The sequence below is a fragment of the Encephalitozoon hellem genome, chromosome X (genome assembly GCF_000277815.2).
Source record: "Encephalitozoon hellem ATCC 50504 chromosome X, complete sequence".
NCBI lineage: Eukaryota > Fungi > Microsporidia > Unikaryonidae > Encephalitozoon > Encephalitozoon hellem.
The window spans coordinates 79,037-105,108 of NC_018479.1; the positions used below are offsets into that span (position 1 = coordinate 79,037).

A 26,072-nucleotide genomic window follows, 5' to 3' on the forward strand; every position below is an offset into this window, starting at 1 on the left:
AATTGATAGATGCGCCCCCGAGAATGGATGTCCAAGGATTAAGGAAGGAGAGAGAGGCCTGCATCAAAGAAAGGGGCTTGCTTGCGGATGAGATGGATTCCTTCATTGTCGACCACTTAGAAGAGATAAGAGAGGCGCTAACAATGGAAGATGTTACGGCTAACAAGATATCTTCGGAAGAGCTTCTAATGTTTATCTCCTGGAGAGTCTCTAGGCTGGTGAGGTCAATAAGAGACAAAAAGATAGAGATTCTCAGCGGTCTAATTGGGAAGGGGATGGACTGCGAGTGTCTTGAAGACATTCTGGCTGCAGAATACTGCTGCAAAAGGATTCTGGCAAATGATCCTGCTGAGTGCCCTGTGCTAGATGCAGATGTATACATAGATACAAGAAATGGGGTTGTTGATATAAAGAGCGACAGGTTCCAAAGGGTCGTAGTTGGTGCAGATAAAGTCATTTATAGATCGCTGGAAAATCTGTTTTCCGAGGCATTTCACATGAAGGTTTCTAAGGAGCTGATGCTGTCGTATACACTCAATGTGAAGCTAGAGATGGGGCTGGAAATGTTCAGGGGCCTCTATGAAAAGCCTTTGGATACTTTGAAAGCATTGTCTTCCTATAAGCACTACAAAGAAAAGGGAATTCCCATACTTGCTAAGAAAGATGGAGCGTCGCATGACCTCCTAGAAAAAGTAAGAGCCAAGATCGAGAAGGAAATGGCTGGCATAATTGAAAAAGAGTTTTCTGACGAAAAGAAAGCACTTCTTATCAATTATCTGCTTGTGATGTTTGGAGGGATTGGGTCCGACCTCGACCTAAGCTACTTCGATGGTAAAAAGGAAGCATACATGCTGGAGTGGAGAAAGTTCGAAACCAATACCTTTACTCAAAATATAAATACAAGCTAGTACATGACGTCAGCATAACTTAAGAAGAGATCCGTTCACACACTTGCTTCTGGACCTTTGGGCCTTTTGGAGCTGCCTCTCGTCATATGTGAAAATAAACTCGTTCCCGTCTATCCTCAGCATCTTATATGCAGAAAGAGTTCCTACTATGTCATCCTCGGATATGTGGGTTTCCTTAGAAATCTCTGCAATGCTTGCTTTGCTATGTCTTGATAAGTACTCGACAATCACCTCCATCCAATATGTTCTGTAGCTGAGCAGCCCGAGATCGCTCAAAGGCTTTTCCGGTCCGGAAATCATATTATCTCTTTTGCTAAGAAGATAGGAAAAGTCTATCAGAATCTTTCCATATCCTTTTCTTTGCTCAAAGGGGAGTGTCAGAATGCATGCAAGGTTGTATCCTTGCTCCGACATCTTCTCCTTTGAAAAGTATCCCACTATCTGGTACCCGTTGTCTTCAAGTCTACAAAGCACATAGAACATAAACACATCTACGTCATAGTAAAGAGACTTATGGTCCAGAAACAACTTTGACAACAACGATAGGTTTCTACAGTAATTCTTTTGTATGTGCCCATCGCACTCAAAAAAGCTCAGGTTTCCATCCCGATAGATTTCCCTGCCTGGTGGATGGCGGAGTTTGCATTGCTTTGCATGCAGAACTAGGTTATCCATTGTGTTGAAGTAATACAAGCAAAACTCGCATATGTAAACAATGTCACTCTCTGCTATTGCCTTTGGATACGGCGAGAAGTACCAGGCATCAACAAGGTGATTTCGAAGCATGATCTTCTTGACATTCTTCATTCTGAACTCCTCATCTTGCGGCGGCCTCTCCAGCTTGGGCTCCTCCTCTTTCATCCCGTCCTCCTTTTCAGAGGCTCTTCTCGACTTCTCTGCCTTCGTTTTTTCCGTCTTCTTCTTCTTTGGAATCTCTATCTGGCTTGGATCGCTCAGATCTACCATGGATCCATCGACCCATTCGTCAAGCCTTCTGTTTAGCTCCATATAGTGTACATAGAACTCAAGCCCAGACTGGCCTTCTCTTCTCCCCAGAATCTCCGCTTTATATATCTCTTCCGTCGCATTTACAATCTTCTTAACAGGAACCTTGAATCCTACATGAATATCCTCAAGCCTCATAGGCTAGATGTCTGCATGCAAATTTTTAGGAAATCGGTTCTTCCCTCCAGATGAGGGATCTAAAACAAGAGGAGGAGAAGGAGGTTCTCAAGAAGCTTAAATTCTTTATTGGCGATAACGTACACAAGATCCTTTCTGGGGAAGACAAGCTGTTCCTCCACAACCAACGTGTTATGCTTCTTCCAGAGAAGATGAGGGCTGCAACATCGATGATATCTAGAAAGAATCTTGTCATAGCAGGGACTGTGATAGGTAAGTTCACCAAGAGTGGGAGCTTCAGACTAGGGATATCGTCACTTAATTTCCTCTCCCGATGGGCAATATATAAGATATGGATCAAAAACAGTGCAGAGATGAACTATGTGTACGGAAACAACTCGCTAAAGTCCCACATATTCCGGAGCTCAGAAGGGATTCCTATAAATGCAGGTGTCTTTGTATTCAACCAGAACGATGTTCCTCTTGGGTTTGGGATCACTGCTTTGACTCCCCAAGGCTACACCAACGCAAAAGGACATGCACTTGTGCTACTGAGGCAATCTGACACAGGGGAATATGTCCGCAACGAGGGAAAGGTGTGATATATATAAACGTTTCCTTTACTAAAGCTACTTTTACTTCTTGGTCCTGTGGTCACAAAGGCCTTATCTACATTTGCCGTTATTTGTATTTGCAATGGAATAATCCTGGCGCGATGTCTTCCAAGAAAGAAAAGCTTTTGAAGAAATACTTGGAAAAGAAAAAAAAGCAAAGAAGCAGAGACGATCTGTATGCGCAGATAGCTGCACTGAGCAGGCCCAAGGAGCATGGTGATGGTGAGAAAAAGCCTGGTGGGGAAGGCCCAGGGGTGTTTGAAGAAGTCCAGTACGATATGAGTGATGTATCGACCTCAACAACAGAAGATCTTCCGCAAAACTTAGAGAATGAAGATCCTCCATCTGTAGTGATGGAAGTGCCTACTGCATGCGAAGCCACAGAGGACTTGGACAGGGAGGATGCTATCTCCATGTACCTATGGGACTCTCACGTGAGGAATGTCCATGAGGAATATGCAGACGCCGCCACTTCTCCTGAATATGAGGGAGTGGTGGAGTGCAAGGACATTTCTGAATTCTCTATTACTGAGGACGGAAATGCCTGCATTGCGGAGGATGCAAGGAAAGTTGTGAGGAGATATGATACAAAAACCCTTGAAAATAGAAGAGAGGACATCGAAGAATCAAGAAAGGCCTTACCCATTTATTATGAGAAGGCCGAGATTATATGTGCTGTCCGGGCATCGCCTGTGGTTTTTGTTACCGGGGCGGCAGGATGTGGGAAAACAACACAGATTCCCCAGTTTCTCTATGAGGGAGGGCTTGGAACGGAGGGGATGATAGGTGTTACGCAGCCAAGGAGAATATCGGCAATCTCGATATGTGCCAGGATCAATGAGGAAGCAAACGAAAATCTTTGTGGATATAAGATTAGATATGAATCGACTGTTACTCCGGAAACAAAGATTAAGATGATGACGGATGGGGTCCTGCTTAGGGAGATACAGGAGGACTTTCTTCTGTCGAAGTACTCTGTCATAATCATCGACGAGATCCATGAGAGAAGTGCTAACATTGATCTTTTGATTTCGATTATTCCAAGGATCATGAAGGTTAGAAAGGAAAGAGGGTGCGAGCTTAAGCTGGTTTTGATGAGTGCCACCGGGGATGTGGACGAGCTCAGGGGATTTCTCGGAGATATTACGGTCTTTGTGTGCCCTGAGAAGAGATTCCAAGTAAGCACGTTCTATGAAGAGAAGACGCCGGAGGATTACCTGAATGCAGCATATGAAAGAGTAAGGAAAATAGTTCTTTCTGGATCTGGGGCCAGGAAGAAAAGGAGAGTGAATGGAGGAAAGATTGATATGATAGGGTCTGGGGTCTCCAACGACGCATCTGCCTCGATCCTTGTTTTTCTCACCAGCAAGCAGGAGATATATCAGCTCAAAAGTAGGTTAGAAGGTTCCGGGATGGACATAACAGTACTTCCCCTTCACTCGTCTCTTTCGAAAGCAGAGCAGGAGGTTGTGTTCAACAAGACGCAGAACAGAAAGGTGGTTCTTGCCACTAACATTGCAGAGACAAGCATCACCATACCGGACGTTGTCTTTGTGATTGATTCTGGAAAGGTCAAGAACAAGATAGTGGATTCCGAGGGAGTTACGAGGTATTCCGTGGACTTCATCACAAAGTCCAGTGCGATTCAGCGAATGGGGAGGGCAGGAAGGACTGGGCCGGGGATATGCTACAGACTGTATTCTGGAGAGGCCTACGAGAGGTTCTATGAATCTCCGGAGCCACAGATTTTAAAAGAGCCTCTTGACAGCATTGTTTTGAGTCTCATGTCCTTAGGAATTGGAAATGTGCAAGCATTTCCATTTTTATCCAAGCCAAGAAGGGCAAGCATAGCCAATGCCATCACCCGTCTTCAGGGCCTAGGTGCTGTCGACAAGAACTTACATCTAACGGATATGGGAAAGAAGATGTCAAGATATCCCATAGAGCCCAGGCTTGCAAGGTTGCTTTGCACACAAGGCCTTGAGGATATATTTGCTGAGATCCTTGCTCTTGTCAGCCTGATTTCTTCTGGAGCCGAGATAAAAAGAAACAGCAACAACAAGAAGTATTTTGAAGGCTCGAAGAGCGACTTTCTTGTCCAGCTGAGTATATACAAAGACTTTTTAGGAAGTAAAAGCAGAAGAGCATTCTGTGTAGAGATGGGCCTGAACTACACCACTGCAGTTGAAACGATGAAGATGATGAAGCATCTGCTAAGAATGGCTGGATGGCCGGCAGATAAGGATGTATCCCTAGATCTATCACAGGATGTGTGCCTGAAAATGAGGAATATGATATACAGGAGCTTTGCTGATCATCTAGCAATCCCGCTGTCTGGATCACATTTCTTCCACAAGGAAGAAGTTGTCCCATCAAGAGACAGTATCTCTGTTAACAACGACGACTTCGTCGTATTTGACACGCTAGTTTCCACCAAAGGCAAGCTATATATGAAAAATGTCACAGTTGTCGAGAAAACCTGGTTCTGAAGGGTTTTCCTCCAAGCTCCGCACTCATACTTAAACACTTAGTTTATTACTACTTACGCTTGTGTTTCTTTCTGGGCTTATCTCCTTTCTTTCCACTTTCTAGAGGTTTGGCAAACTTCTCGAACTTAACGTTCCTTAACTCGGACATCCCAGGTATTTTTTCCAAGAAGAAGAGCTCTGCCAGCGAGTTGAAGTCCAAGCCCCTGTAGTCCAGTATGTATGACACGAAGTGCTCCTTGTAAGACCTTATATATGAAACAAACGCCTTGACAGAAAGCTTCAGAAGGTCGGGGTCAATCTTGCCCTTCATATCATCATGAGAAATGGTAGGCTTCACCTTGTAGCTGCCCTCCATCACAGGAATGCCTTTAATCTTCAGGAATTCCGTATAAGCCTTTTCGTTTGGCATCACAAAGAGAATGGACTCTCCCTTGCACCCGTTCCTGGCCGTTCTACCACTTCTATGAACTATGCTGCTGTACTCCTTCGGAATGTCGAAGTGTACAACCAAATCCACATCCTTGAAGTCTATTCCCCTTGCAGCAACATCCGTACAAAAAAGAAGGCCGTTTCCCTGGCAAAACTCCTTATAGACATTGTTTCTTTCATCTTGGGACATCTTCCCATGTATCTTGCATACGCTCCCAAGCCCAATCCTCGAAAGTAATCCAAAGAAAAAGTCAACCTCATTGCATGTTGCAAAGAAAACAATACATCTTCTACCGCTCACAATGTCCATCAGAGCAAATAGCTTTTCCATGGGACTCAAAACAATGTACTCAAGAAGAACAGGCATTGCATTGTTCCCCACTTTAATGCTGACAGGATTCCTCAGAGAAGCCCTCGAGAGTTTATCCACCGAGTCGTTAATCGTTGCAGAAAACAGTCCCGTAACTCTGTTCTTTGGAAATTTCTTGATCAACTGCATCAGTTTTTCTTCAAACCCAAATCCTAGTAGCTTGTCGGCCTCGTCGAGAATAAGATGCCCGATCCTGGAGAACTTCTTTATGTCTTTGCTGACAATCTCCAAAAGCCTTCCAGGCGTTCCAACAGCAATGTGGAACTCTCCCTCCATCTTCTCATAGTCCTTTTCTATGCTCATTCCACCTATAAAGCACTCGCAACTCACGTCAAATAGCTCTGCCACTTCCTTGATCTGTAAAGCAAGCTCCCTGGTGGGCGTAATAACCACTGCAGCAACGCCTGCCCTTGCATCCTCTCTTACATCATATATGCAGCTAAGTATCGGAACAAGAAACGCCATGGTCTTCCCTGTACCTGTCGGGGACTGAACCACCACATCCTTTCCTTTTAGCATCTCTGGAACACACATCCGTTGAACATCAGTCATCTCCCCAAACCCGTTTGCCTCAACTTTCTCCCTCAGCCTGCTGTTAATGCAAATATCCCCAATTCCCTTGGTGTACATAAAAACTGGGACGGGCCTCAACGGATTCAAAAATAGAGCCCCAGAAATTCATAACTCTCTTCTTAAAACCTTTATTACCACTAGCCAGCTGCAGAGTTGGCCCATTTCTTCAGTATCGAGTTGTATTTCTTAAAAACAGAGCGGGAGATAATTCCGTCCTCGACCAATAAATAGCCGTACTTGAACACTATGTCCATCCTAATGCTCGGAGGGCATTCCCCAAACCCTTGTGCAATAAGGTCCATGAGCATCTCCTGCTTTTCAACCTCCCTCATGTGGCCGTCGAGAATGCCAAAGAACATAGAAGCCCTTATTGCTGATCCGTCTATATCGTTAAAGTCTATCATTTCTACCAAAAACATCGAAAATGCCTCTATAAGATCAAGATCCGAGGCATTCCGCACTATTCTAAGGAGGGTTATTTGCTTCACTACATCATCCATGTCTAATCTGTCCAAATCCTCTCGCTCAACTATGGACAGCAGATATACCACTACATCGTCAAAGAACGACGTCCCTCTCTTGGGCTCCTTTTCCTCATACACGTCCTCGTCAACCTCCTCCTCTAGATGGTTGTAGTGGAAGACCCTCCCCTCAGAGAAGACTATGTGATCAATGAAGTCTTCCTTTATCGAGACATCGTCCCATATAATACATCTGTCTATATTTCCTCCAATAAAGCACCCGTGTCCTACAACAGAGTTCTTGATGAAGTGATTCATCTTAAACTTCAGGTCACATCCAATAACTGTGTTAGATATGGGCTCGTGGAGTTCCATATCAGGGATATCGAAGAAGAAGTTGCTCTCAACCTGCACAAAGTTTCTGAGATCCCTGGAGTTATGGCACTTGAACCTAAGCAGGTCCACGGCCTTGCCCTCCCTGACATCCTCATTGAACTTAAAGTAATCGTACAGTGTAATAATCTCTCTGCTATAGAATCCATTCATCCTTTCAATGCTGAGATGCTCCAGTCCTCCAGAGATATCCATGTCGCCCTGCCGGCAGCACATTATCTTGAGATTGTAGGCATTGAACCCAAGAATCCCCCCGACAAGATCCCCAAGAGTTCTAAAGTCGAAGTTCTCAGTAAATAATGGGAATATTGCCGACGACACCACTGCTATTGTTGGAGACGACAGGCTGGCCGTAAACTCAATGGTCCCGTCGTTTTCTATTGCGCCTTTGACCTTCTCGCTGTCATACTTCTCATTGATGCACTTGTTATAGAAAATAACCTCGCTGCCTTTGAATCCATACAAATGAGATACCTTGCTATTACTTTCGTTGGGGTGTAGAAAAAGAGTCATGGCAAAGCTCTTGTCCTCTCTATGCTTATTAACAATGCTTCGGAGCGGATAATTTGTGTAGTGGTTTGCATATATAACTAGCAAGTCATCAAACTCAAACCCATTGTCATCAATGTGCCTCATCAAATCCCCTAAAGACTTCCCATCACACCCAAGAGAAATAATGTTCATCCTCTCATCAAGCTCAGTCCTTCTGACGTAATCCACAACTTCCTCACAGTCGTTCCCAGCAAGAATCACATTGAGAAATTTCTGGTCACAAAGACTCGACAAAACATACTCAATCAGAGGTATGTTTGCAACAGGAAACAAAGACAGGTTTTTCTTGAGATTCGTCATCTCCTCTGGAATGTGCTTTGTTTCATAGAAGTCGCATATCAGAAGTACTATCTCTCTGTTTTCTCTTATAAAGTTTTTAATGTTCCTAGTTTCCATCAAATTGAAGGGCCTGAGGGTTGCTTTTTGTTTATCGCCTAAACGTGCCATTGGCCTGCAGTCCATTCAAATCAGTTACACATTCAATCACTCCATTTGCACCTCGGTCTTTCTGACATTGCATCAAGCAAGGCCGCCCTACATGCCACAAAAGGACAGCATCTTTCCAGCCACAGACATATTTTCCTAATAAGTCAATCCTCTCAAACTCTACCCTTTTCCTCTCAGCCTATGGGCCCTTCAACCTTTCTCTGACCTTTTCTGCCTTCCTGACAACAGCCTCAGGAACCCCGGCCATCCTTGCAACATATAGCCCATGGGAGTCCCGGGATATGCCGCTCATGAGTTTGTACAGAAACACAATGTCCTTTCCTTTGACTACAGAGCCCATGTACCCATTGCTGACTCCCTCGACCTCCTCAATTATTCCATGGTAGTGCGTTGAAAACAGGACATGGCACTCCTTCTGCTTGAGGTACTCAAGAACCGCCCTAGCAATACATTCTCCATCCTTAGTTGAGGTCCCCCGCCCAAGCTCGTCCATCATCACAAGCGAGTCTCTTGTCGAATGCTTCAGTATGGTGGCCGTCTCCGCCAGCTCAACCATGAAGGTCGACTCCCCCTTCGCCAGATTGTCTCGGGCCCCTATTCTTGTGAAAATCCTGTCGAAGAGAGGCGTTTCCATTCTCTCGCAGCACACATCCATCCCAACCTGACTGAGAATCACGTTGAGGCATATCGTCCTCAGCAGTGTCGACTTCCCTCCCATGTTGGCGCCAGTAAGCACAAGTATCCTTTTCTGTGCATCGTAATCGTTTGCCACAAAGTTGGAATGTATCGGACTCGACATCCCAGAAAGGCACAGCTTCTCAGAAAAGACAGGCGTCGATGCCCTGTTCCGCTGAGAAAATATTGCAAACGAAAGATAGCAATCTATGCTGGCAAGCTCGCAGAACATTTGACGGAAGAAAATGGCATGTGGGAGAAGCATATCGATGGCCCTCCTAAGTAGCGACCCCTTGGACTGGAATATCCTCTCCTCACATTCCACATATCTTTCGACGAGCTTCTTCAGATCTCTAGAGTAGTATCTGTTGGTGGTTTTGGTTGATGACATTATATAGTAATCAGAGGGAGCCTTGATCTCCTTGGGCACCTCTATTTGGAATATCTCCTTTCCTATGTCTTTGAACCTAATTGATCCGAGCTTCAGCCTGTCCCTTTGCTTTTGTAGGTATTCATTCAGGTCATTTTCGATCCTTTCTTTCTCGCATAGGAGGTGGCACAGCTCGTCCTCGTTATGCTCTCCAGGAGATATCTCCGCATCAGTTACATCATAGACCTTGCGATGCCATCCAAGTATTTCGTTTATTTTTCGGGAGCATTCCTCAGACCTTTCAGCCACCGCCTTGGCATTGACGCATTCGCTTTCTCTCATCATCTGCCCTAAAGTGTCAAATGCCTCTCTACAAGTATCAACACATACAATAAACTTACTTAGGTCTTTCGCTAAGGGATTTCCATTGTAGAGCTTTGACAAAAGACGTTCTCCATCCCCTATCCTTTGAAGTGTATCCCTTAGCCTTGAAGTCTCCATCCCCTTGAACATTTGCCCCATCTCCTGCCTCCGCACAATATCATCTTTCTTCACCAAAGGTGCCATTACCCATTTCCTCAGCAGCCTCTGCCCTCCAGGCGTACTAGTAAAGTCAACAGCCCTGAAAAGCGTCTTCTCGCCAGTCCCGTTGTAGTTGTTTTTGAATATTTCCATGTTCCGAAGCGTAATGTCATCGATAATCATAACACGTGATTTGTCTTGAAGTTTCGAGATCTTCACATTCTCTAGAGCATTGCCTCTTCGAAGCCTTTCCATGTACTTCATCAGATATTGGAAGCACACATACTCCCTTTCGTTCGAAAACTCGTACTTCTTATTCGACACACACCCAGTTTTGTCAGGCACAATCCGCGGAATCCCTTCAATGCAAAAGTCTGCAATCATCTCCTTGACATCGTGCTGCGAAAGAATCGTCCTGATCTCATGTCTAGATCTGTCATCGCAGAAAGATGAAAAGTATATCTCCCCAATACTTGCATCATATAGCAAGACAGAGGTATGGATCTCTCCCTGGCACACCTCGGAATAGCAAACATCGTCCGTTGCAACACTCATCAGGTACATGGGAATTGCAGATTTTATGTAATCTATGTTGTATATCGTTCCCTGGGTGATAATCTCCTTGAGTTCCCGCTTTATTATCTTATCCTTCATTATTCCTCCCTTTTTACTCTTGCTCATCTCATCTCTCTCTCTTATTTGCTTCCCAATCATGTTCTCGCTTTGATCAACTCTGGCAATCTTGTATCCATGCTCCAGAAATCTCCTGGCCCAGTAGTCAAGGCTGCTCTCAGGAAACCCAGCCATCTTCATGTTAACCCTGTCTGTTATCCTCAGGTCAAACAGTTTTGCACCGATAAGTGCATCGTTCTCATATAGCTCATAAAACTTTCCCTTCTTAAAGAATACAATGGTGTCAAAGTGATCCTTCTTTATGTCCCAGAACTGCTTTTCAAAGGGCGTAAACCTGCTATACTCGTCATGCGGTATAAAAAGAGTCGAGGGATCGTATCCTTCGTCCCCTCTTTTCCTTCCATTCTTATCTCTAATGTTCTCCATAAACCCGTATCTCCTCTCCTTATCTACTCCCCTCCTCTCGCCTCCTTCCTCTCTATCGTCTGTTTTGCCATTGCTTCCCTGTGGAGCTTCCATGTCACTTGTGCTTGCCCATTCCTCTCCAATACTTCTTTCACTCCAGCTTTCAGGACCTAAAGCTTTGCACATCCTTTTGGTACCATGGTGGTGCATGGCCCCTGCATCGTTTCCGGCATTTTCAGCCTCAAATTCTTTCTTTGAAGCCTCATTAGAACATTCTTTTTTCTCCTTTGAAACTTCAAAGTAGTCAAACAACGTCTTCCTCCCCTTCATTCGCGGTCTTTTGCTATCGAAAATTTATAAAGGCCTAGGGCTCCTTCCAATCACACTTGCAACTAGGATAAGCACGATAAAGATAGCTATAGACATTAACTCAAAACTCATTCCAGAAGCATGTCCAGACAAAAGCACATTTACAATTACAGTAAGGGTGGAGAGCAGATGCTCCCTGAACAGCCCCATGGTATCCTTACCGACACAGCTGTTTATGCATGGGCAGTGATGATCAAACGCCAGGACACATCTGCTGCAAATAGAACAGTGCTTCGTCCCGCTAGCCTTCCTTTCCAAGCATGTGTAGCAGAAGTTTTCTATCTCATACTCATCCTGATCTACCATCGTAGACACTAGCTCCCTTATCTCGCTGTATGTTCTCACGGTACCAAATGCCGGGACAGACAGAAACAGACGAGAGAGGGTGAAGAAGTAATTGAACGCATAGACGATATGTTCGCAGCTTTCCTCAACCGCATTGCAGCCAATGTAAAAGGAATAGAATAAATTAAGGTACATAGGAAACCTTGTGCGGGCTATTCTCCCCCAGAAGATCAGGAACATTCCAACCACCCCAATCTGATACATCTTCCCAAGGAAAAGAGACATCCCATGGACCCCCATAGACAGCCCCTCGAGCACCCATTCATTATGCTCTCTTTGCACTACATTTGCTTCTAAAAATCTTTGGACGCATCTTGCACCTTTTGTCTTCGCATACATCCACAATGTTCTATTCTTGGTGTCCTTGGCATTCACATCAGCACCATAGCTCAAGAGTAGAGCCATCCCAAGAACATCATCAAACCTGGCGCATGTATGCAAAAGCCCCAGGCCACTTTTATTGACATATGCGATGTCCGCACCGTTCTCTATGAGGAGCTTCATAACCTTATAGTTTGAGTTGTAGAGTGCATAATACAGGGGGGTGCTGTCCAGTACACCTCCAACACTATTGACGACATTGCGGTCTTCTACCAGCCTTCGGCAAATGTCCAGATTGTTGTACATAGATGCCCAGTGGATTAAGCCTGTTCCATCAGAAAACCTATAATTGTTTGGAACAGCCTCCAGGGACCCTGTGTTGTTTGCCATCAAGGCAGCCTTGATTTCCTCATCGTCCATAAAATAAACAAAGCAGGCAAATATAACATCCTGGAGGTGAGGAATGCTGCAGCTCTGCGAGGAGTGGCCGAGAGGCTAATAAAAAGATATTCTCAAAACCCTATGATACATGATGAAAAGACTCTTCTGAAGGCCCTGGAACATAAAAGCACCGAGGAGAGGGAGCTTTTTTCTTCCATGTGCTCTGTTCTTGGCCTCCAGTACTTCTCCGAAGAAAGCAGCGTTCTGTCACACACCTTTGCGAGTCCGTCGTTCGTCATAGACATATCTGAATCAAGTGCAAGGATAACCTTTGTTGACGAAAGCTTCTCAAGATGCTTTAGGTATGTTGAGTTCTTGCTGTCCCAGCACCTTGAAAAAAGCAAGATGGTTGACTTCTACTTTTACCTCAGGATGTTTGTCCGAATGGAGACAGGGCATGGAGGGATTCTTGAAAAGGACACCACAGATATTTGCCACTGTGTTTTTGACGGGAAGTATTGCATAAACCCGTCGTTCAAGGACGTGGTTGTGGCAAGTGCTGATGGAATATACAATATATATAGACACAGGTTTGAATATCATTTGTACACAAAGGAGTTTATCCTCCCCATTCCTACGAATGCCCTGCCGGAAGATGAGGGATGTACTTCTCTAGTGGGAGAGAATGCAAACGGAAGGGAGGTAAATGCAAGAGTAAGCCTAAATCTGGCAAGGTACTTTGGTCCTGAGGCCTTTAGCCGGGAAGTGTTCAGGGCGCTTCCTCCTGGAGACTTTTACTGGAAAGGAGCAGTGGGGAAATACTCAGAGGTACTTGTGCAGAAGGACCTTGCCGTGTATGCCGATGGGGGGTTGCACAGAGATGCATCCTTCCTCATGAAGCTTGGAAAGAATCTAGACTTCTGCTTTAACTTCCTTGGGGACTAAGAGCATCCTTTCTCTTTGGAGTGCCCTGGGACTTGAAGGTCTATAGAAAGGCTCCCCTAACTGATGATGTTGATTGTAGATGGGATGCGTCTGAGAATGAACTCGATTATAGAGCTGTGTGTACTTCCAGACATGAACGTCCACAGCAGAATGGTTGATTTAAGTAGGCAAGTGAGCAAGCCTGTGTTCTTTGACACAGTTGGAAATCTTAGATTCGTGGCTGACGCCCTATACATTTTGAGCTATAGAAAGCTCATAAAGGCACTTCTGTCACTAAGGTCGAGGAGGGGATTTGTGCTTTTCATGGACTCCATTTCGTTTCTTGCAGACAAGTCTGTGACGAACCTTCAGAGGGTCTATAACGTCTTGTGGATGTTGATATACGAGAACGATGCCACTATTGTTGTATCGAATCATTACAAGATTGTTAGCAGCATGGGCGGTGTTAAATTTGTGCCCAGGCTTGGACAAAGATGGAAGATGATGGTTAGCCACAGAGTGATGTATGAGTATGAAGGGAATAAGGTTGTTGCAAGAGTCTATAGCGATAAGTTGTTTGAGTGACCATGGAGATTGGGCCTCAGATATTGGAAGAACAGAACGAAGCTTTATAAAAAATAATTCACAGGACCCCTGCGTCTGATGTTTTAGATCTTGCGCTTAAAATTGCCGATGATGAGAGCTCTTAGCTTAGGCTTGCCAGCAGGGACAAAACCCACCCTCTGCAATGTCCATATGATGAGAACAAAAGATGTCTCTGAGGCGCTTTGAACTTAACATTTCTTTCCTGGAACATGGAGTCTTCTCATAGACAAAATGCTTTAATAGTCATCGCCTCTTGTAAGGATTTCTTTCCCGCTTTCACTCAGGTACACTGTATGCTCGAACTGGGCAACCTTGCTGCCGTCGATGTCGTTAAGGGGAGGATACGGAGTGAAGAGCCCCATCATTGTGAGCAGATTCACACTCTTGAGTGCACTTCCTTCCACTAGATTGTAATAGTCCAAATGCCTGGGGCTGAAGGGGAGAGTTCCAAACGAATCCCTGACGAACTCGTAAACCTTTATCAAATCCTTGTTGTAAAGCTTTCTGCTCTTGTGTGTATTTATCATAAAGTGCGAGCATGGAGACCTGTCGTTTATGAAACCCTCTCCAGTTGTTGCAAATGTCTCCACTGCATAAAATGTGTCTCCTGTGATTCTAGTTGGGTCCCTATTATTCACGGCTGGTATAGAAATCCCTCCATGAATCTTGAACTGAGATATGGAGTGCCCATGGAGATCTGATACCGGCCTGATCGCCCATTTCTTCCCATCCACCTCCATTTCATAGCTCGAGATGACCTCATTGATATCTCTGCCTATGTCACAGACCCTTGCATCTATTCCCAATGACCTAATTCCGGTTTCTGTACCTTCTTTGGCAGCCATCAGCAGAGGCTCGAACTCCTCCTTGAATGCAATCGTGAATGCAGAGTCCATTATCCGACCATTGGAATGCGTCCCAAAGTCGATTTTCAAGACATCGTTTTCGGTTAAGATAATATCCTTCTCACCTGGATTGACTGAGTAGTGTGCAGCACAAGAGTTCATTGACATCCCTGCAGGAAACCCTATTCCGTTGTTTCTTTCACCTGACAGGAGTATTCTTGTGGAATCCTCTATGGACTTCACAATCTCCAGGAGCGTCATTCCAGGCTTTATGATACTCTGGACCTTGTATCGCACCCTTCTGTGTGCTTCGGCAGCCCGGCGAGCATCTTGCAGGATGTCGGACTCTGTTGTGTTCTCTACCTCAGCATTCTTGGAGTCAAGCAACCTCCCTTTTCTGTAAGCACCGTCCCTTGGTAGGAATTCGATGGGAAGCTCTGCAGCCTGGTTCATTAGAATAAACTTCATTCTATGGGGTCTCAAATTCGAAGATTATCCACTTATCAGACAGATCATTAGACATCAACTCCAGTGAAGCCATGGCAGTAGAACTGGCCACTCTTTCTCGGGATGGGTCTCCTTGAATGTAGAAACATATTAATTTATTCATCAAAAAGCCCGTTCAAGACCCTCTCGGCCTCTAGGACCTCTCCTAGCTTCTCGTTGTATCTCTTATATCCCGTCTCTACAATAGTATCTGCAATCCTGGTTAAGGAATGGTCTTCCCCATTGTACTTGCGACAGTTTTTCTGCATGAGCTCCAAGTCTTCCAAGAACTCGCTGAACTTCCTGTACTTGTTGTGCCTCACCTTCGTCTTTATTGTTGTCAGGTCAATCGGATTGGATACAATCAAGGGGTAGTCGGGGAATTTCTTGGTGGATACAGGCCTATGGAATGCAACAGAATATGGAATTTGGAAGAATTGGGCAAGAAGATCAAGCATAATCTCTTGAAGATAAACCCTGGCCTTTCTCTTTTCTGCTTCAATCTTCTTCTTGGTCATCTTTGTTGCAGATGCAAACTTTGGGCAAGCCTTGTTTGTTTTCATGTGCCCAACCTGTCCGCAGTTTCCACATGTCAGCACTCCCTTCCTCTCCTCCGATATCCTTTTCTTTCGAGCCTTCAGATATGCCTTTATGACACGGGGGTCAGATATCTTTTCAATCTCCACACGCGTTGAATCCCCCTCGTTGTAGGTACGCTTGATAGTTATACAGGTCTCGTCAGACAGCATTGTCGCTTCACTTAGCAGATCGGGATTCCTCTTCTCTTCTTTATGTCTCCGAACAAGGAACGACTCATCAAATGGAATTTCCTCAACAGAGCTCAGAGATGCAAGTTGCTTGTTCCATATTCTATCTATCTCCTCCTTGTATCTCAGCTGGTGTTCATTGATTATCTTCCTGTTTTCAACCTCATTTCCTCTCTTCAGCCTGATCTTTCTAAAACTAAATCCCTCTCCTATGCCGGTGGGGTCTCCAGGCCCATTCAGCTCAAGGAGCCCTCTTCCATTGCATGCATTCACAAAGTTCCTGCTAAGGCACCACGGCGGCGGAACCATTTCCTCCTCGTTTTCCTCGTCGTCACTTTCAACCACCATCTTGTATCCAGAATCCTGAAGTTTTCTTTCTCCCGCCAACATGCTCTCGTATTGGCATATGTTTTCCGGCGTGACAAGCTTTCTGAGATCCTCCTCTCCCAGCAATGCAGAGCTCGGCCTCAACACCCACACATTGTCCCTTCCCTTCTTCACACAGTCTGCATACTCCTTCAGCCACTTTCTCTTACTCCCCTCGCTGAAATAGGGAAACATCTCATCCAGTTGTGAAATTCTAAGCTCCTTGTTTCCCCCCTCCTTGCTGTTGAATAGTCGGAATGCAGCAACCTTGAGTCTGTTCTTGCAGAATATATTTAGCTTCCTGGAATGGGGAGCATAGACCTCTTCTAGTGGAAACTGTTGTCCGACGCAATAAAGATTATCAATCCCCCTGTATACTAAGAACTCTCCATCAGGTGATGACTCCACTATGCATAGGTAGTCTCCAGAGCTGTGCTTGAAAACAGGTGCAATAAACAAGTTGTTGGTGAGTGCCTGTATAGACGTCCCAGGCGCAACATCCCCAAATCCAAAGAAGGGTGAAGGATCCTCCGGGTCCAGAACCGTGTATTGCGACTGGTCGGGCGCATACTCGTCCCTTGCATTGCTTTTTCTGTAATATATATTGAGTAGACTCACCATTCCAGAGTTCACAAGGAAGAACGGATCCTCCTCGGAATACTCAAACAGCGAGAATGGACTGCCATCCTTGATAGTTAACTCCCCAGACTTCTTTATAATGCTTTGGGCTTTGTTTCGTGTGCTCTCCATCGCCTTGAATCTTATCCCACTTCCACTCAGCACAAACCTTGGCCTATGGAAGTTTCTAAGCTCCTCCTTCGTGTGATTGTTCTTGTAAAACATCGGGTCCAGTCGTAGTGCAGGGAGAGAGTGCTGGACACCAAACGTCCCAAGACTGTTCTTTGCCTTCGATTCCTGCCCATAGTACTTGTCAAGCGATATGTTGTACTTTCCCTTCAGAGGCTTGTCCACAGAGAAAACCTCTTTCTGCTTCTTCTTGGGCCTTGCCTGCTTCTTCTCATCAATCTTCTCGAAAATCAGATTGGGATCCTCCAGATAGAGAGTGAGAAACGACTTGTGGTTCTTCAGGTCACTCTCATCCACAACCACATACTTCTCCCAGTCATCCTCCAAGATGCTGTCTACCAATTCAGTCGTTACAGTGTCTAGAGCCCCTGCAGATCCAATTCTGTCGGTGTCGTACACAATATTGTTTTCCCACTCAACAAGGTCAAATGGATACTTGATCTCCTCAACCTCCTCCAGTGAGTCCCTGAAGACCTTCCGCCTTGATATCTCCTTCTCAAGCTGCTTCCTTTTGAGATACTGCCTCAGCCCAGTACTCCTTGTGGATCCAGAAAGTGCCTGGAGTGTTGTGCTATTGTCCCTTGCGTATGTCATGCTGTTCCTGAACTTGGCTTGGTCATCCACCTCATAGCTCATCGACTCATTGGGAACCTTTCTCCCCTTGTACTTCCTAAGCTTGTATTCATAGGACTTCTCAATCACAAGCAAGTCCAAAAATCTTACGCTTGTTCCCTTTGCTTCCGAAAGCCCATCTTCTTCTTCCAGCAAGACTTCTCCCTCATCCGGCTCTGTCCTGCTCGAGCAATCGTCTAATTCTCTTTGCATCCCCAAATGTTTGGGGCTTGGTCGCCTTCCAATTCCGAATTGGTAGGACAAGATGTTTTTTCACTAGGCCCCCATGAGCACATCTAGCCAGGGAGACATTCCTCAGGAGTATATCAGCAACGAAAACCCGTTTGCATACATGAAGGAATACTCTGGGAGTCAGTCTCTCGATCCAGAGGTCAAGCTTCGGCTCAACGCTTTGCAGCAGATGCAACCCAAGTTCATTCCCCTTGGGATCAATAGTAGAATACTCAAGGCCGAGCAAACCATTAAAATCAAGGCCATAGTTGAGTGCCAGATAGAAAAGCTGCTCGATGAAGGAATGAAGCTTATAGACAGCAATGTCCCAGAAAGGGAAGAGGCCCTCAGAAGAAACGCAGATGATCCAAGGGTCCTCGATATCTTGATAAGCATAGGCAGGTTGAGACTGCTGAGCAACCAAGAAAGACTCAGAGAAAAGGTTTACTGTGCACTAAAGAGTATGGTACCACAAGACATGACAAATTCTATTGACTACTCCTCATCGATAAGCGAGGATTATCTTTCTGATGCAATGGAGTACGAGGAGCTGGAGGAGAAGTCCAACCGTGCCGAAACCCCAATGTCTGCAGGAGATTAAATCCTTAGCTGTATTTCTTCTCGCTGAACGCACACATCGACGATGTGATAAATCCTTCCAAATGATATATGCTTTTCATTCCAAATCTTATTCTCTCCTCATACTTCAAGGCGCTACGCGAAAGCGAAAGAAACATCTTGAAATCCTCTCCGAGAATGAGGTTGCGCAGAAGCTCAATAAGGATAGTTCTCGGCGATATGCATGAATTCAGAAGCGTGTAGAGGCTTTTTCTTATTTCAATCAGTCCCTCGGGCGTCTGGTTGGACTTGATTATGCTTGTAATTCCAGTGACGGCTAGTTCCCAATCAAGTCTCAAATCTTTGCCATTATCCTTTAGCCTTTTTGTCTCCTTGTCATTCATATTGAAGCAGAGTAGCTCAAGAATGCACAGGGCCCTTCTCATATTTCCCTCCGACGCCCTGCATATCTCCTCAAGTCTTTCTTTTGGTACGGCATAGTTTTCCTTTTCCGATATCATGCACATGTTCGACATTATATCTCCGTCGGAAAAGCTCGGGATCCTCAGAAAGAAGCACCTACTTCTTATTGGTTCTATCAGTCTTGAGAGTTCGTTGCATATAAGTACAACGCGGAGGACAGAGCTGTACATTTCGATCGTCCTTCTCAGTGCTGCCTGTGCTTCCAGGGTCAGCTCTTCTGCAGAGGTTATGGCAATAAGCTTGATCGGCGCCTTCTTGGCTCCTCCGAGCATTGACAGTATTGGTTTTGTCTGCCCCATCTCCTTGATTATGCTTTGTATGACAGCCTTGTCGTGATGACCGTATTGAGACGGTGATATCTCAACATACTCGTCAGACTCCATGTATGACACCTCTATCCTCTTCGTTCCGCTCACAACCTCCACTGTCCTGACCTTCGTCTCAGGGCTTCCTCCGTACAGATGGTTAACTAGGCACAGGAGTGTTGTTTTCTTCCCGCACCCGGACCTTCCATGCAGTATCATATGAGGGATTGTTTCAAGAGTGTAGCTCTTCAGGACGCTTGAAATCTCCTCCCGCCCGACTACACGGTCAAATGATTTTGGCCTGTACTTTTCGATCCATATCATCCAGGGTGCCGGTACCAACGGGCTTTTATTCGAGCCAAGCACCATACCGTTTCTAGAGTAGGCAGTACACATCTCCTTGATATCCACTCTCCAACCGCTGCTCTAGATTTCTACACAGTAAAATTAAAAGGCCATGGAGCACGTTGTGTGCGATGATGGAAGACGCAAGGGAGCGGAAACTTCAGATGGAGAAGGCGGGCCGGTGCAGAATACGGTCTACCAGATACCGTATGGTGAGTTTGAAGCCTTTGTCGAAAATTACTTTCCAGAGGTAAATGAAGAGAGATTTGCCAAGGTTGTTTCGAAAACAATAATAGATGAGGAATGGCTTAGAGATATAGTTGAGCACGAGAAGCGATGTGCCAGGGAGTCTATGATAAGAAGGCTTATCGGATGTCTTATAGATGATGAAGACGCTCCTGAGGAGCATTCTGAAACTGTCGACGGGGAGGGAGCTGTGGAGTTTGATGTAGAGGACTATCTTGAGGTGGAAGAAGCCTTGGAGTCCTTTTCCTCTGGGAATGTGGAGGATCTCGTTGGGCTATACAAGAAGCAGGTTAATATTAACAACAAAAGAAAGGAGATTCTCGAGAAGAAGCTGAGGGAGAGACTGGCCTATCAGGGATATTGGATGGTGCTCAGATCCATTGACTCTGAGATGGAGAGACTGCTTTTGAAGAAGAAAGGAAAGAAGAAAAGGAAGGATGGAGAGAAGGAAAAAATTAGAGAGATTTTGGAAAAGCGTAGCGAATTTATAGAGCTGTTCAAGGATGTTTCTGTGCTAGAGGACGACTACAGGAGCTATGAAGACCTGTTTGATCCTGAAGAGAATGTGGACTGCCGTAGACATGGAATAATGCCGTATGACTACTTCTCATGAGAATGGATGGGGGCTGGGAAAGGAAAACTCGGTGTCTACAGGAACCCCGGGATGAGTTTAGAGAAAAAGCTCATGAAAAGACTTGAGGGAGGGAAGTTTAGAATGCTGAACGACAGAATGTATCATGGGAAGGGGCTAAAGAAGAAGGACTTGAAGCTCTACCACGAGCTATATGAGGAGCAGGTGAGGCGATGGCCTGCTAACCCGCTTGATATAATAATTGAGAAGATAAAGGAGAGGGGAGGGGGGATGACGATAGCAGACATAGGATGCGGAGAGGCAAGGATTGCCGAGGAGTTTGAGGATGTGATTTCCCTGGACCTCCATCCTTCGAAGAAAGGGATAGTGAAGTGCGACATGAGCCGAAGGATCCCGTTGGATGACAAGAGCGTGGATATTGCAGTCTGCTGCCTAAGTATGATGGTCGAGAACATTGCGGTTCCTACAAAAGAGGTCAATCGGATACTAAAAGAAAATGGATACTGGTACGTGGCCGAGGTCAAGAGTAGGATACCTAGCATAAGGCACCTAGAGAAGAAGTTTGAAACGTTTGGGTTTGAGACCAAGCAAGTTGATGTGTCGAACGCACAGTTTGTTATATTTGTCTTGAAGAAGGTTCTTGACAAGAGCCCAAAGAGGCTTCCCCAGATTAAGCTGATGTCATGGTTGTACAAAAAAAGATAGGCATGGTACTGGGGCTGTTTATTGAGCTGGGTCACTTGTTGGAAACGCTGAAGAAGAAAACAAAGGCTGTTGAATACACCGAATAGTATATGAAAAACAGGATTGATGCCGAGATGGCTGAGACTGACATGGTGGAGCACTCGCTGCAATTTTTGTATCCCCTCCTCATTACAAACACATTGTTCATGACTATGAAGAATGCTATAAGGGTCATGATCTTTGCAGCGACATGAAGGACTTAAATTAAAATGATCACTTACCATTAATGATTCTGAAGTATAGTTTTCCCTTTCTTGCCATTGGCTTTGTAAGAGACACGAGTGCTGAGTATGTGACTATTGACATAAGAACCTGCCCTGCATAGAAGTATCTCTGAGCCATGAATATTGTGAAGATCAGTGCAAAGAGCGTTGTGATCTTTGAATTAGTATGGAGCACTTACCATTTCCAGTTTGTCTTTGACGAGCATTGTTAGGGGCTTCAGTCTGATTGGTTTGTTGACGAGACGTATGAAGGGATATCTTCGAGGCCTAACCGAAGGGAGGCATCTTTGAAATGGACAACTGCCGAGTGTCTGTGGCGAAATGAAGTAAAAAATATTTCCAGGATCCCTATGACACGAAGGTTTACCATGACGCCGAACTCCAGGAACTCCATAAAGACGCCTATTTCTGGGATAAAGGCTGTGCCATTTCCAAGGCACTCGATGGCAGCAGATGAGGTCAGAAGGCGAGACATGAGGATGGTCAGGGAAAAGGGATACAAGCAGCAGTGTGTCGATGGCATTTTTAAGTTTCTGGTGGAGAACGGATACGATGGGCAGGTATCGCAGAAGATTTTGCACAATCCGTCTTCAAAGGATTTCCAGAGTATATTCAAGTTTCTGTATGGATTTATCGATGACTTTGTGTTTTCCTCAAGGTTTGAGGACGAGGTTGTGATGGTTATGAAGAACCTAAGGTATCCGTACTGTGGAGAGATTACAAAGAGCCAGCTGAGTGCGATAACTCCACACACGTGGCCTGTGATTTTAAGCATGTGCAGCTGGCTTGTGGAGCTGATAAGCCACGGGGCCTCTCTCCTTGAGCAGGAGGAAGAAAGGAATGTCGAAAGCTGCTTCTTTGAGTATGTGTGTGATGGATATATGAGGTTTATGGAGGGAGACGAGGAGGACGGATGTCTTGAGGAGGAGTTTGAAAGGAAGGTTACCGAAATATACACTGGGATGTTTAGGGAGATTGATCGGAAGAAGGACGAGCTTAGCAGAATTGAGGAGATGATAGGCGAGGCGAAGAAGGTTTCTGAAAGCAGAGGGGAGTTGGAAAGAAAGAAGAGAGAGCTGACCGATGATCTGAACATGTTGATAGCCTCTGAGAAGCAGCTTGAGGGGAAGAAGAGGAAGTATCTGGGGGCTATAAATAGGTTAACTGAGGACATTATAAAGATTGAGGAGGAGATTGAGGGCCTGAAGGTCCAAGAAGATGGGCTGAGGGCACAAATAACAAGGCAGAAAATCAATCCCGAGGATGTGAGGGAGATGAACGAGGAGAAGATGGAACTGTTCAAGGAGCTTGAAAGGATGAAGCCTGAGAAGGAGGGGCTTATGAAGGAGGTGGGGGAGCAGGAAAGAGAAGCGCAGGAAAGGGTTGAAGAGTTGGAGAAGCTTTTCTTTGATCTTAAAGGCCTTCGGGACGAGATTTCACTAAGGATTGTGAGGGATGTGAAGGGAGGAGCAAGGGTGATGAATGAGGTGAGCGGAGAGATGTTTGAAAGTGGGATATCTGATGTGGTTATGGGGCTTGAAGAGGAGCTGAATGGCAAAAACGATGTTCTTGTGGCGGCCGAGATGAATAAAAGCATGCTTGAGGAGGGAAGATCTGAGAGGGAGAGTGTATCGAATGATCTGAACAGCAGGCTCAAGTACTGCAGTGACAAGCTTGTGATGGCTGGGAAGCTATATCTGGAGAAGAAGGAGATATCTGAGAGTGAGCAGAGGAAGAGCAAGACTGAGATGGAGCAGCTTGAGAATGAGCTCTTGAAGCTTAACCTGGAGTCCAACACGTCTTTGCTGATGAGCGAGCAAAAGCTGCAGAAGGCTAAGATAGTTCTCGACAGAACGCTCAATTCGATAAACTATGAAAGAGAGGAGATCAATAAGATGATATTCAGCTTCTACAATGCCGTTGTTGATGTGCATGCATCGATCCAGTCACAGATAGGCGACCTTCGGGCGTTGCTTAATAGATGAGGACTGCTGTTATCAATAAAGTAATGTTTCTTGGTGCAAGCATGGTAGCGGAGTTTTATTCTGCAATTTTTTGCCCTTTGAAAGAAGGTATGAAGAGGATTGATAAGAAGCCCAACAGAGGAAAGTTCCAGAAGGGAGGGAGGCCACCTAGGGGCGGTAAGAATGAGGGAAGAGGAAGGATGAATAATAAGAAGAAGGGAAGCGTGAAGGCTGGACTGGACAAGAAGATCCTGGTTGAGCCGCACAAGAGGTTTCCAGGGGTGTATGTTGGAAGGGGGAAGGAGGATCTGCTGCTTACAAAAAGTCTAGCGCCTGGAACCAGCGTGTATGGGGAGAGGAGGGTCAGTGTCGACGTTGAAGGGGAGAAAGTTGAGTACCGTGTTTGGAATGTCTACAGAAGCAAGCTTGCAGCCGGGATTGTGTGCGGTGTCGAGAACATCCACATAGGGCCTGGAAGTAAAGTGCTGTACCTAGGAGCCTCGTCTGGCACAACGGTTTCTCATGTGTCTGACATAGTTGGGAAGGACGGGATGGTATATGCGGTTGAGGTTAGCGAGAGGTCTGGAAGAGATCTGATCAACATGTCTATGAAGCGGCCGAACATTGTTCCCATAATAGAGGATGCTAGACATCCATCGAGATACAGAATGCTTGTACCCATTGTCGACTGTATTTTTTCGGATGTTTCCCAACCAGACCAGACAAGGATTGTTGCGCTGAATGCTCAGTACTTTTTGAAGGAAGGAGGGGGAGTGGATGTCTCCATCAAGGCAAACTGTGTCAATTCATCTATTCCCGCCGAGACCGTCTTTGCAGACGAAGTGAACATCCTCAGAAAGAGCAATATCAAGCCAAGAGAGCAAGTAACTCTTGAGCCATTTGAAAAGGATCATGCTCTGATTGTTGGAAAGTTTGTATTAGCGAAGTCTGGAGAAAAGAAATAGCCTCTCCGATGAAAGGCTCAAGAGAGAAGTATGGTGAAGATGGAATTAAGTCTTCATATCAAGATCTTTATTTTCGACTAAATAAACGGTTTAAAGGACACCACATCTTACCATTTCATTGTAGCCTTCTTCTTTGTCTTCTTCTTAATGTCTTGGTGCTCGGTGTCAGTTTCAAACATCGCGTCGCTTTCTTCAAGGTCTGCAACATATCTTTTCTTTCTACTCTGCTTCCTTTCTCTTTCTAATGCCTCCTTGTTGGCCAAATAGAACCTGTCTCTAAGCTCTGTTCCGTAGATTCCGCTTTCAAGCCTTAGCATTAGCTCGTCCCCAATGTTCTTCTCAAAGTTGATCTTGTTCAGAGTCTTGAGTGCTCTAAGCTTTTCCCTTCTGTTCATTCTCTTCTTCCTCACCATATATTCTGTCCTTCCGTGCTCTTTGAAATACTCTAGTCTTCTGAGATACTGTGTGAGCTTCGAAAGTTTCTGCTTACATTTGTGAATAATCTTTTCGTCCCAGAACTCAAGGTTTTCTTCTATCTGCTTAAGAGCTTCTTCGTAGTTCGAAGACAGCTTTATTTCCTCATAGACATCTCGAGGAACATGAACACGCTCAGGCTCCTTCACAAACAAAAAAAGCTCCTCTCCCACTGCACGGACCGTTGCATACTTCGAATTGGCCAGCGGGCACGAAAACCGGTTGCATATCCCAGTCACATTGTTTTGGTTCCTGCATAATGTATCCTCCTCGGTCTTCATCTTAAACGAGCAATATCCATCTCCACCAATATTCCTCCATATGCTTTCGTCAGACATCTATCGTGGGTACTTACCAGTGCAAATATTAACCGAATATAGACTTAAATCTGACCTCCTTAGTCGGCACTAAGGGGACAGCCATTGCAAGGGCTACCTTCTCAAATACTTGAACGAAAAGCCCTCTGGAAATATCTCTGCCACGCTGGAGATCCCGAACTTCTCCAAAAGCTCCCCTAGCTTACTCCTAACCTGAAGGTATCCTCTATGAAGCTTTCCCCCCAGATGCCTGTTAATTTTCACATTTGTGTCGCTTAGAATTAGGTTGACCCCGCATATGCTACACTTCCCCATCCCTGCACCACTATTCTTCACATAGTATGCCTCCTTCATCTTCTCCAGCTCCTCCTTTGCCTTTTCACACTCATTGAAGATGTGCCATGCCTCTTCCACATTTCCTTCCATCCCAAGCCTCTCTATGCTCTGGTACATCCTATTGAATGCTTCTTCTTTCTCCTTGATTTTTCCAAGCAAGGAAATGTCTGCCACCTCCTCTGCACCGCATTCTCGGATCTCATCCTGGACACGTAAAACAATCTCGACAAGCAACCGGAGAAACTCCCACTCGTATTCTTCATGTCTCTCTCTTCCGCTTCTATTGTACTCGGCCTTGTAGTATTCCTCGTGGTTGCTGTATTTACACCTTCCAATACTCCTTCTGGTATTTCTGAACAGCTCAAATGGACAGAACGAGACAAGCATGTATGTGCACACATTCGTCCTCGCTGAAGACGTCCTGCTGGGATCGTAAACATCTCTGTCCGGCCCAAGAAGCATGTCGAGAACCTCCCTCGCCCTATCCGTCATTGAA

At 45.4% G+C, this 26,072-nt stretch overlaps 21 protein-coding genes across 21 annotated transcripts; 10 read left to right on the forward strand and 11 right to left on the reverse strand.

Moving 5' to 3' along the window:
• Positions 1 to 23: 23 nt before the first annotated feature.
• EHEL_100650 (uncharacterized protein) lies at positions 24 to 908 on the forward strand (the record flags this gene model as incomplete). The annotated part of the gene is made up of 1 exon (XM_003888090.1): positions 24 to 908. The coding sequence occupies one exon, from the start codon at positions 24 to 26 to the stop codon at positions 906 to 908; it is 885 nt and encodes a 294-aa protein (XP_003888139.1).
• A 9-nt stretch (positions 909 to 917) lies between these two features.
• Positions 918 to 2,051, reverse strand: EHEL_100660 (MYST histone acetyltransferase; the record flags this gene model as incomplete). Its single annotated transcript, XM_003888091.1, has 1 exon — positions 918 to 2,051. The coding sequence occupies one exon, from the start codon at positions 2,049 to 2,051 to the stop codon at positions 918 to 920; it is 1,134 nt and encodes a 377-aa protein (XP_003888140.1).
• A 50-nt stretch (positions 2,052 to 2,101) lies between these two features.
• On the forward strand, positions 2,102 to 2,632 carry EHEL_100670 (ribosomal biogenesis protein; the record flags this gene model as incomplete). Its single annotated transcript, XM_003888092.1, has 1 exon — positions 2,102 to 2,632. The coding sequence occupies one exon, from the start codon at positions 2,102 to 2,104 to the stop codon at positions 2,630 to 2,632; it is 531 nt and encodes a 176-aa protein (XP_003888141.1).
• A 113-nt stretch (positions 2,633 to 2,745) lies between these two features.
• Positions 2,746 to 5,133, forward strand: EHEL_100680 (HrpA-like helicase; the record flags this gene model as incomplete). Its single annotated transcript, XM_003888093.1, has 1 exon — positions 2,746 to 5,133. One exon carries the CDS (start codon positions 2,746 to 2,748, stop codon positions 5,131 to 5,133), a length of 2,388 nt encoding a protein of 795 aa, XP_003888142.1.
• A 49-nt stretch (positions 5,134 to 5,182) lies between these two features.
• Positions 5,183 to 6,562, reverse strand: EHEL_100690 (ATP-dependent RNA helicase; the record flags this gene model as incomplete). Its single annotated transcript, XM_003888094.1, has 1 exon — positions 5,183 to 6,562. The coding sequence occupies one exon, from the start codon at positions 6,560 to 6,562 to the stop codon at positions 5,183 to 5,185; it is 1,380 nt and encodes a 459-aa protein (XP_003888143.1).
• Positions 6,563 to 6,642: 80 nt separating this feature from the next.
• On the reverse strand, positions 6,643 to 8,307 carry EHEL_100700 (translation initiation factor 2B subunit epsilon; the record flags this gene model as incomplete). Its single annotated transcript, XM_003888095.1, has 1 exon — positions 6,643 to 8,307. The coding sequence occupies one exon, from the start codon at positions 8,305 to 8,307 to the stop codon at positions 6,643 to 6,645; it is 1,665 nt and encodes a 554-aa protein (XP_003888144.1).
• Positions 8,308 to 8,536: 229 nt separating this feature from the next.
• EHEL_100710 (MutS-like mismatch repair ATPase) lies at positions 8,537 to 11,293 on the reverse strand (the record flags this gene model as incomplete). The annotated part of the gene is made up of 1 exon (XM_003888096.1): positions 8,537 to 11,293. The coding sequence occupies one exon, from the start codon at positions 11,291 to 11,293 to the stop codon at positions 8,537 to 8,539; it is 2,757 nt and encodes a 918-aa protein (XP_003888145.1).
• A 24-nt stretch (positions 11,294 to 11,317) lies between these two features.
• Positions 11,318 to 12,418, reverse strand: EHEL_100720 (ankyrin repeat domain-containing protein; the record flags this gene model as incomplete). The annotated part of the gene is made up of 1 exon (XM_003888097.2): positions 11,318 to 12,418. One exon carries the CDS (start codon positions 12,416 to 12,418, stop codon positions 11,318 to 11,320), a length of 1,101 nt encoding a protein of 366 aa, XP_003888146.2.
• Positions 12,419 to 12,520: 102 nt separating this feature from the next.
• EHEL_100730 (uncharacterized protein) lies at positions 12,521 to 13,324 on the forward strand (the record flags this gene model as incomplete). Its single annotated transcript, XM_003888098.1, has 1 exon — positions 12,521 to 13,324. The coding sequence occupies one exon, from the start codon at positions 12,521 to 12,523 to the stop codon at positions 13,322 to 13,324; it is 804 nt and encodes a 267-aa protein (XP_003888147.1).
• Positions 13,325 to 13,390: 66 nt separating this feature from the next.
• EHEL_100740 (uncharacterized protein) lies at positions 13,391 to 13,888 on the forward strand (the record flags this gene model as incomplete). The annotated part of the gene is made up of 1 exon (XM_003888099.1): positions 13,391 to 13,888. One exon carries the CDS (start codon positions 13,391 to 13,393, stop codon positions 13,886 to 13,888), a length of 498 nt encoding a protein of 165 aa, XP_003888148.1.
• Positions 13,889 to 14,145: 257 nt separating this feature from the next.
• On the reverse strand, positions 14,146 to 15,222 carry EHEL_100750 (methionine aminopeptidase 2; the record flags this gene model as incomplete). The annotated part of the gene is made up of 1 exon (XM_003888100.1): positions 14,146 to 15,222. One exon carries the CDS (start codon positions 15,220 to 15,222, stop codon positions 14,146 to 14,148), a length of 1,077 nt encoding a protein of 358 aa, XP_003888149.1.
• Positions 15,223 to 15,356: 134 nt separating this feature from the next.
• EHEL_100760 (transcription initiation factor TFIID subunit TAF1) lies at positions 15,357 to 18,005 on the reverse strand (the record flags this gene model as incomplete). Its single annotated transcript, XM_003888101.1, has 1 exon — positions 15,357 to 18,005. The coding sequence occupies one exon, from the start codon at positions 18,003 to 18,005 to the stop codon at positions 15,357 to 15,359; it is 2,649 nt and encodes an 882-aa protein (XP_003888150.1).
• Positions 18,006 to 18,078: 73 nt separating this feature from the next.
• EHEL_100770 (uncharacterized protein) lies at positions 18,079 to 18,624 on the forward strand (the record flags this gene model as incomplete). The annotated part of the gene is made up of 1 exon (XM_003888102.1): positions 18,079 to 18,624. The coding sequence occupies one exon, from the start codon at positions 18,079 to 18,081 to the stop codon at positions 18,622 to 18,624; it is 546 nt and encodes a 181-aa protein (XP_003888151.1).
• A 4-nt stretch (positions 18,625 to 18,628) lies between these two features.
• EHEL_100780 (replication factor C small subunit) lies at positions 18,629 to 19,693 on the reverse strand (the record flags this gene model as incomplete). The annotated part of the gene is made up of 1 exon (XM_003888103.1): positions 18,629 to 19,693. The coding sequence occupies one exon, from the start codon at positions 19,691 to 19,693 to the stop codon at positions 18,629 to 18,631; it is 1,065 nt and encodes a 354-aa protein (XP_003888152.1).
• A 133-nt stretch (positions 19,694 to 19,826) lies between these two features.
• EHEL_100790 (uncharacterized protein) lies at positions 19,827 to 20,573 on the forward strand (the record flags this gene model as incomplete). Its single annotated transcript, XM_003888104.1, has 1 exon — positions 19,827 to 20,573. One exon carries the CDS (start codon positions 19,827 to 19,829, stop codon positions 20,571 to 20,573), a length of 747 nt encoding a protein of 248 aa, XP_003888153.1.
• A 51-nt stretch (positions 20,574 to 20,624) lies between these two features.
• Positions 20,625 to 21,257, forward strand: EHEL_100800 (putative methyltransferase; the record flags this gene model as incomplete). Its single annotated transcript, XM_003888105.1, has 1 exon — positions 20,625 to 21,257. The coding sequence occupies one exon, from the start codon at positions 20,625 to 20,627 to the stop codon at positions 21,255 to 21,257; it is 633 nt and encodes a 210-aa protein (XP_003888154.1).
• A 31-nt stretch (positions 21,258 to 21,288) lies between these two features.
• On the reverse strand, positions 21,289 to 21,726 carry EHEL_100810 (uncharacterized protein; the record flags this gene model as incomplete). Its single annotated transcript, XM_003888106.1, has 3 exons — positions 21,289 to 21,494; positions 21,518 to 21,674; positions 21,700 to 21,726. 3 exons carry the CDS (start codon positions 21,724 to 21,726, stop codon positions 21,289 to 21,291), a joined length of 390 nt encoding a protein of 129 aa, XP_003888155.1.
• Positions 21,727 to 21,870: 144 nt separating this feature from the next.
• On the forward strand, positions 21,871 to 23,505 carry EHEL_100820 (chromosome segregation protein; the record flags this gene model as incomplete). Its single annotated transcript, XM_003888107.1, has 1 exon — positions 21,871 to 23,505. One exon carries the CDS (start codon positions 21,871 to 21,873, stop codon positions 23,503 to 23,505), a length of 1,635 nt encoding a protein of 544 aa, XP_003888156.1.
• Positions 23,506 to 23,594: 89 nt separating this feature from the next.
• On the forward strand, positions 23,595 to 24,449 carry EHEL_100830 (fibrillarin; the record flags this gene model as incomplete). Its single annotated transcript, XM_003888108.1, has 1 exon — positions 23,595 to 24,449. One exon carries the CDS (start codon positions 23,595 to 23,597, stop codon positions 24,447 to 24,449), a length of 855 nt encoding a protein of 284 aa, XP_003888157.1.
• A 107-nt stretch (positions 24,450 to 24,556) lies between these two features.
• Positions 24,557 to 25,261, reverse strand: EHEL_100840 (HMG-like nuclear protein; the record flags this gene model as incomplete). Its single annotated transcript, XM_003888109.1, has 1 exon — positions 24,557 to 25,261. One exon carries the CDS (start codon positions 25,259 to 25,261, stop codon positions 24,557 to 24,559), a length of 705 nt encoding a protein of 234 aa, XP_003888158.1.
• Positions 25,262 to 25,354: 93 nt separating this feature from the next.
• EHEL_100850 (U1 snRNP subunit) lies at positions 25,355 to 26,068 on the reverse strand (the record flags this gene model as incomplete). The annotated part of the gene is made up of 1 exon (XM_003888110.1): positions 25,355 to 26,068. One exon carries the CDS (start codon positions 26,066 to 26,068, stop codon positions 25,355 to 25,357), a length of 714 nt encoding a protein of 237 aa, XP_003888159.1.
• Positions 26,069 to 26,072: the final 4 nt, after the last annotated feature.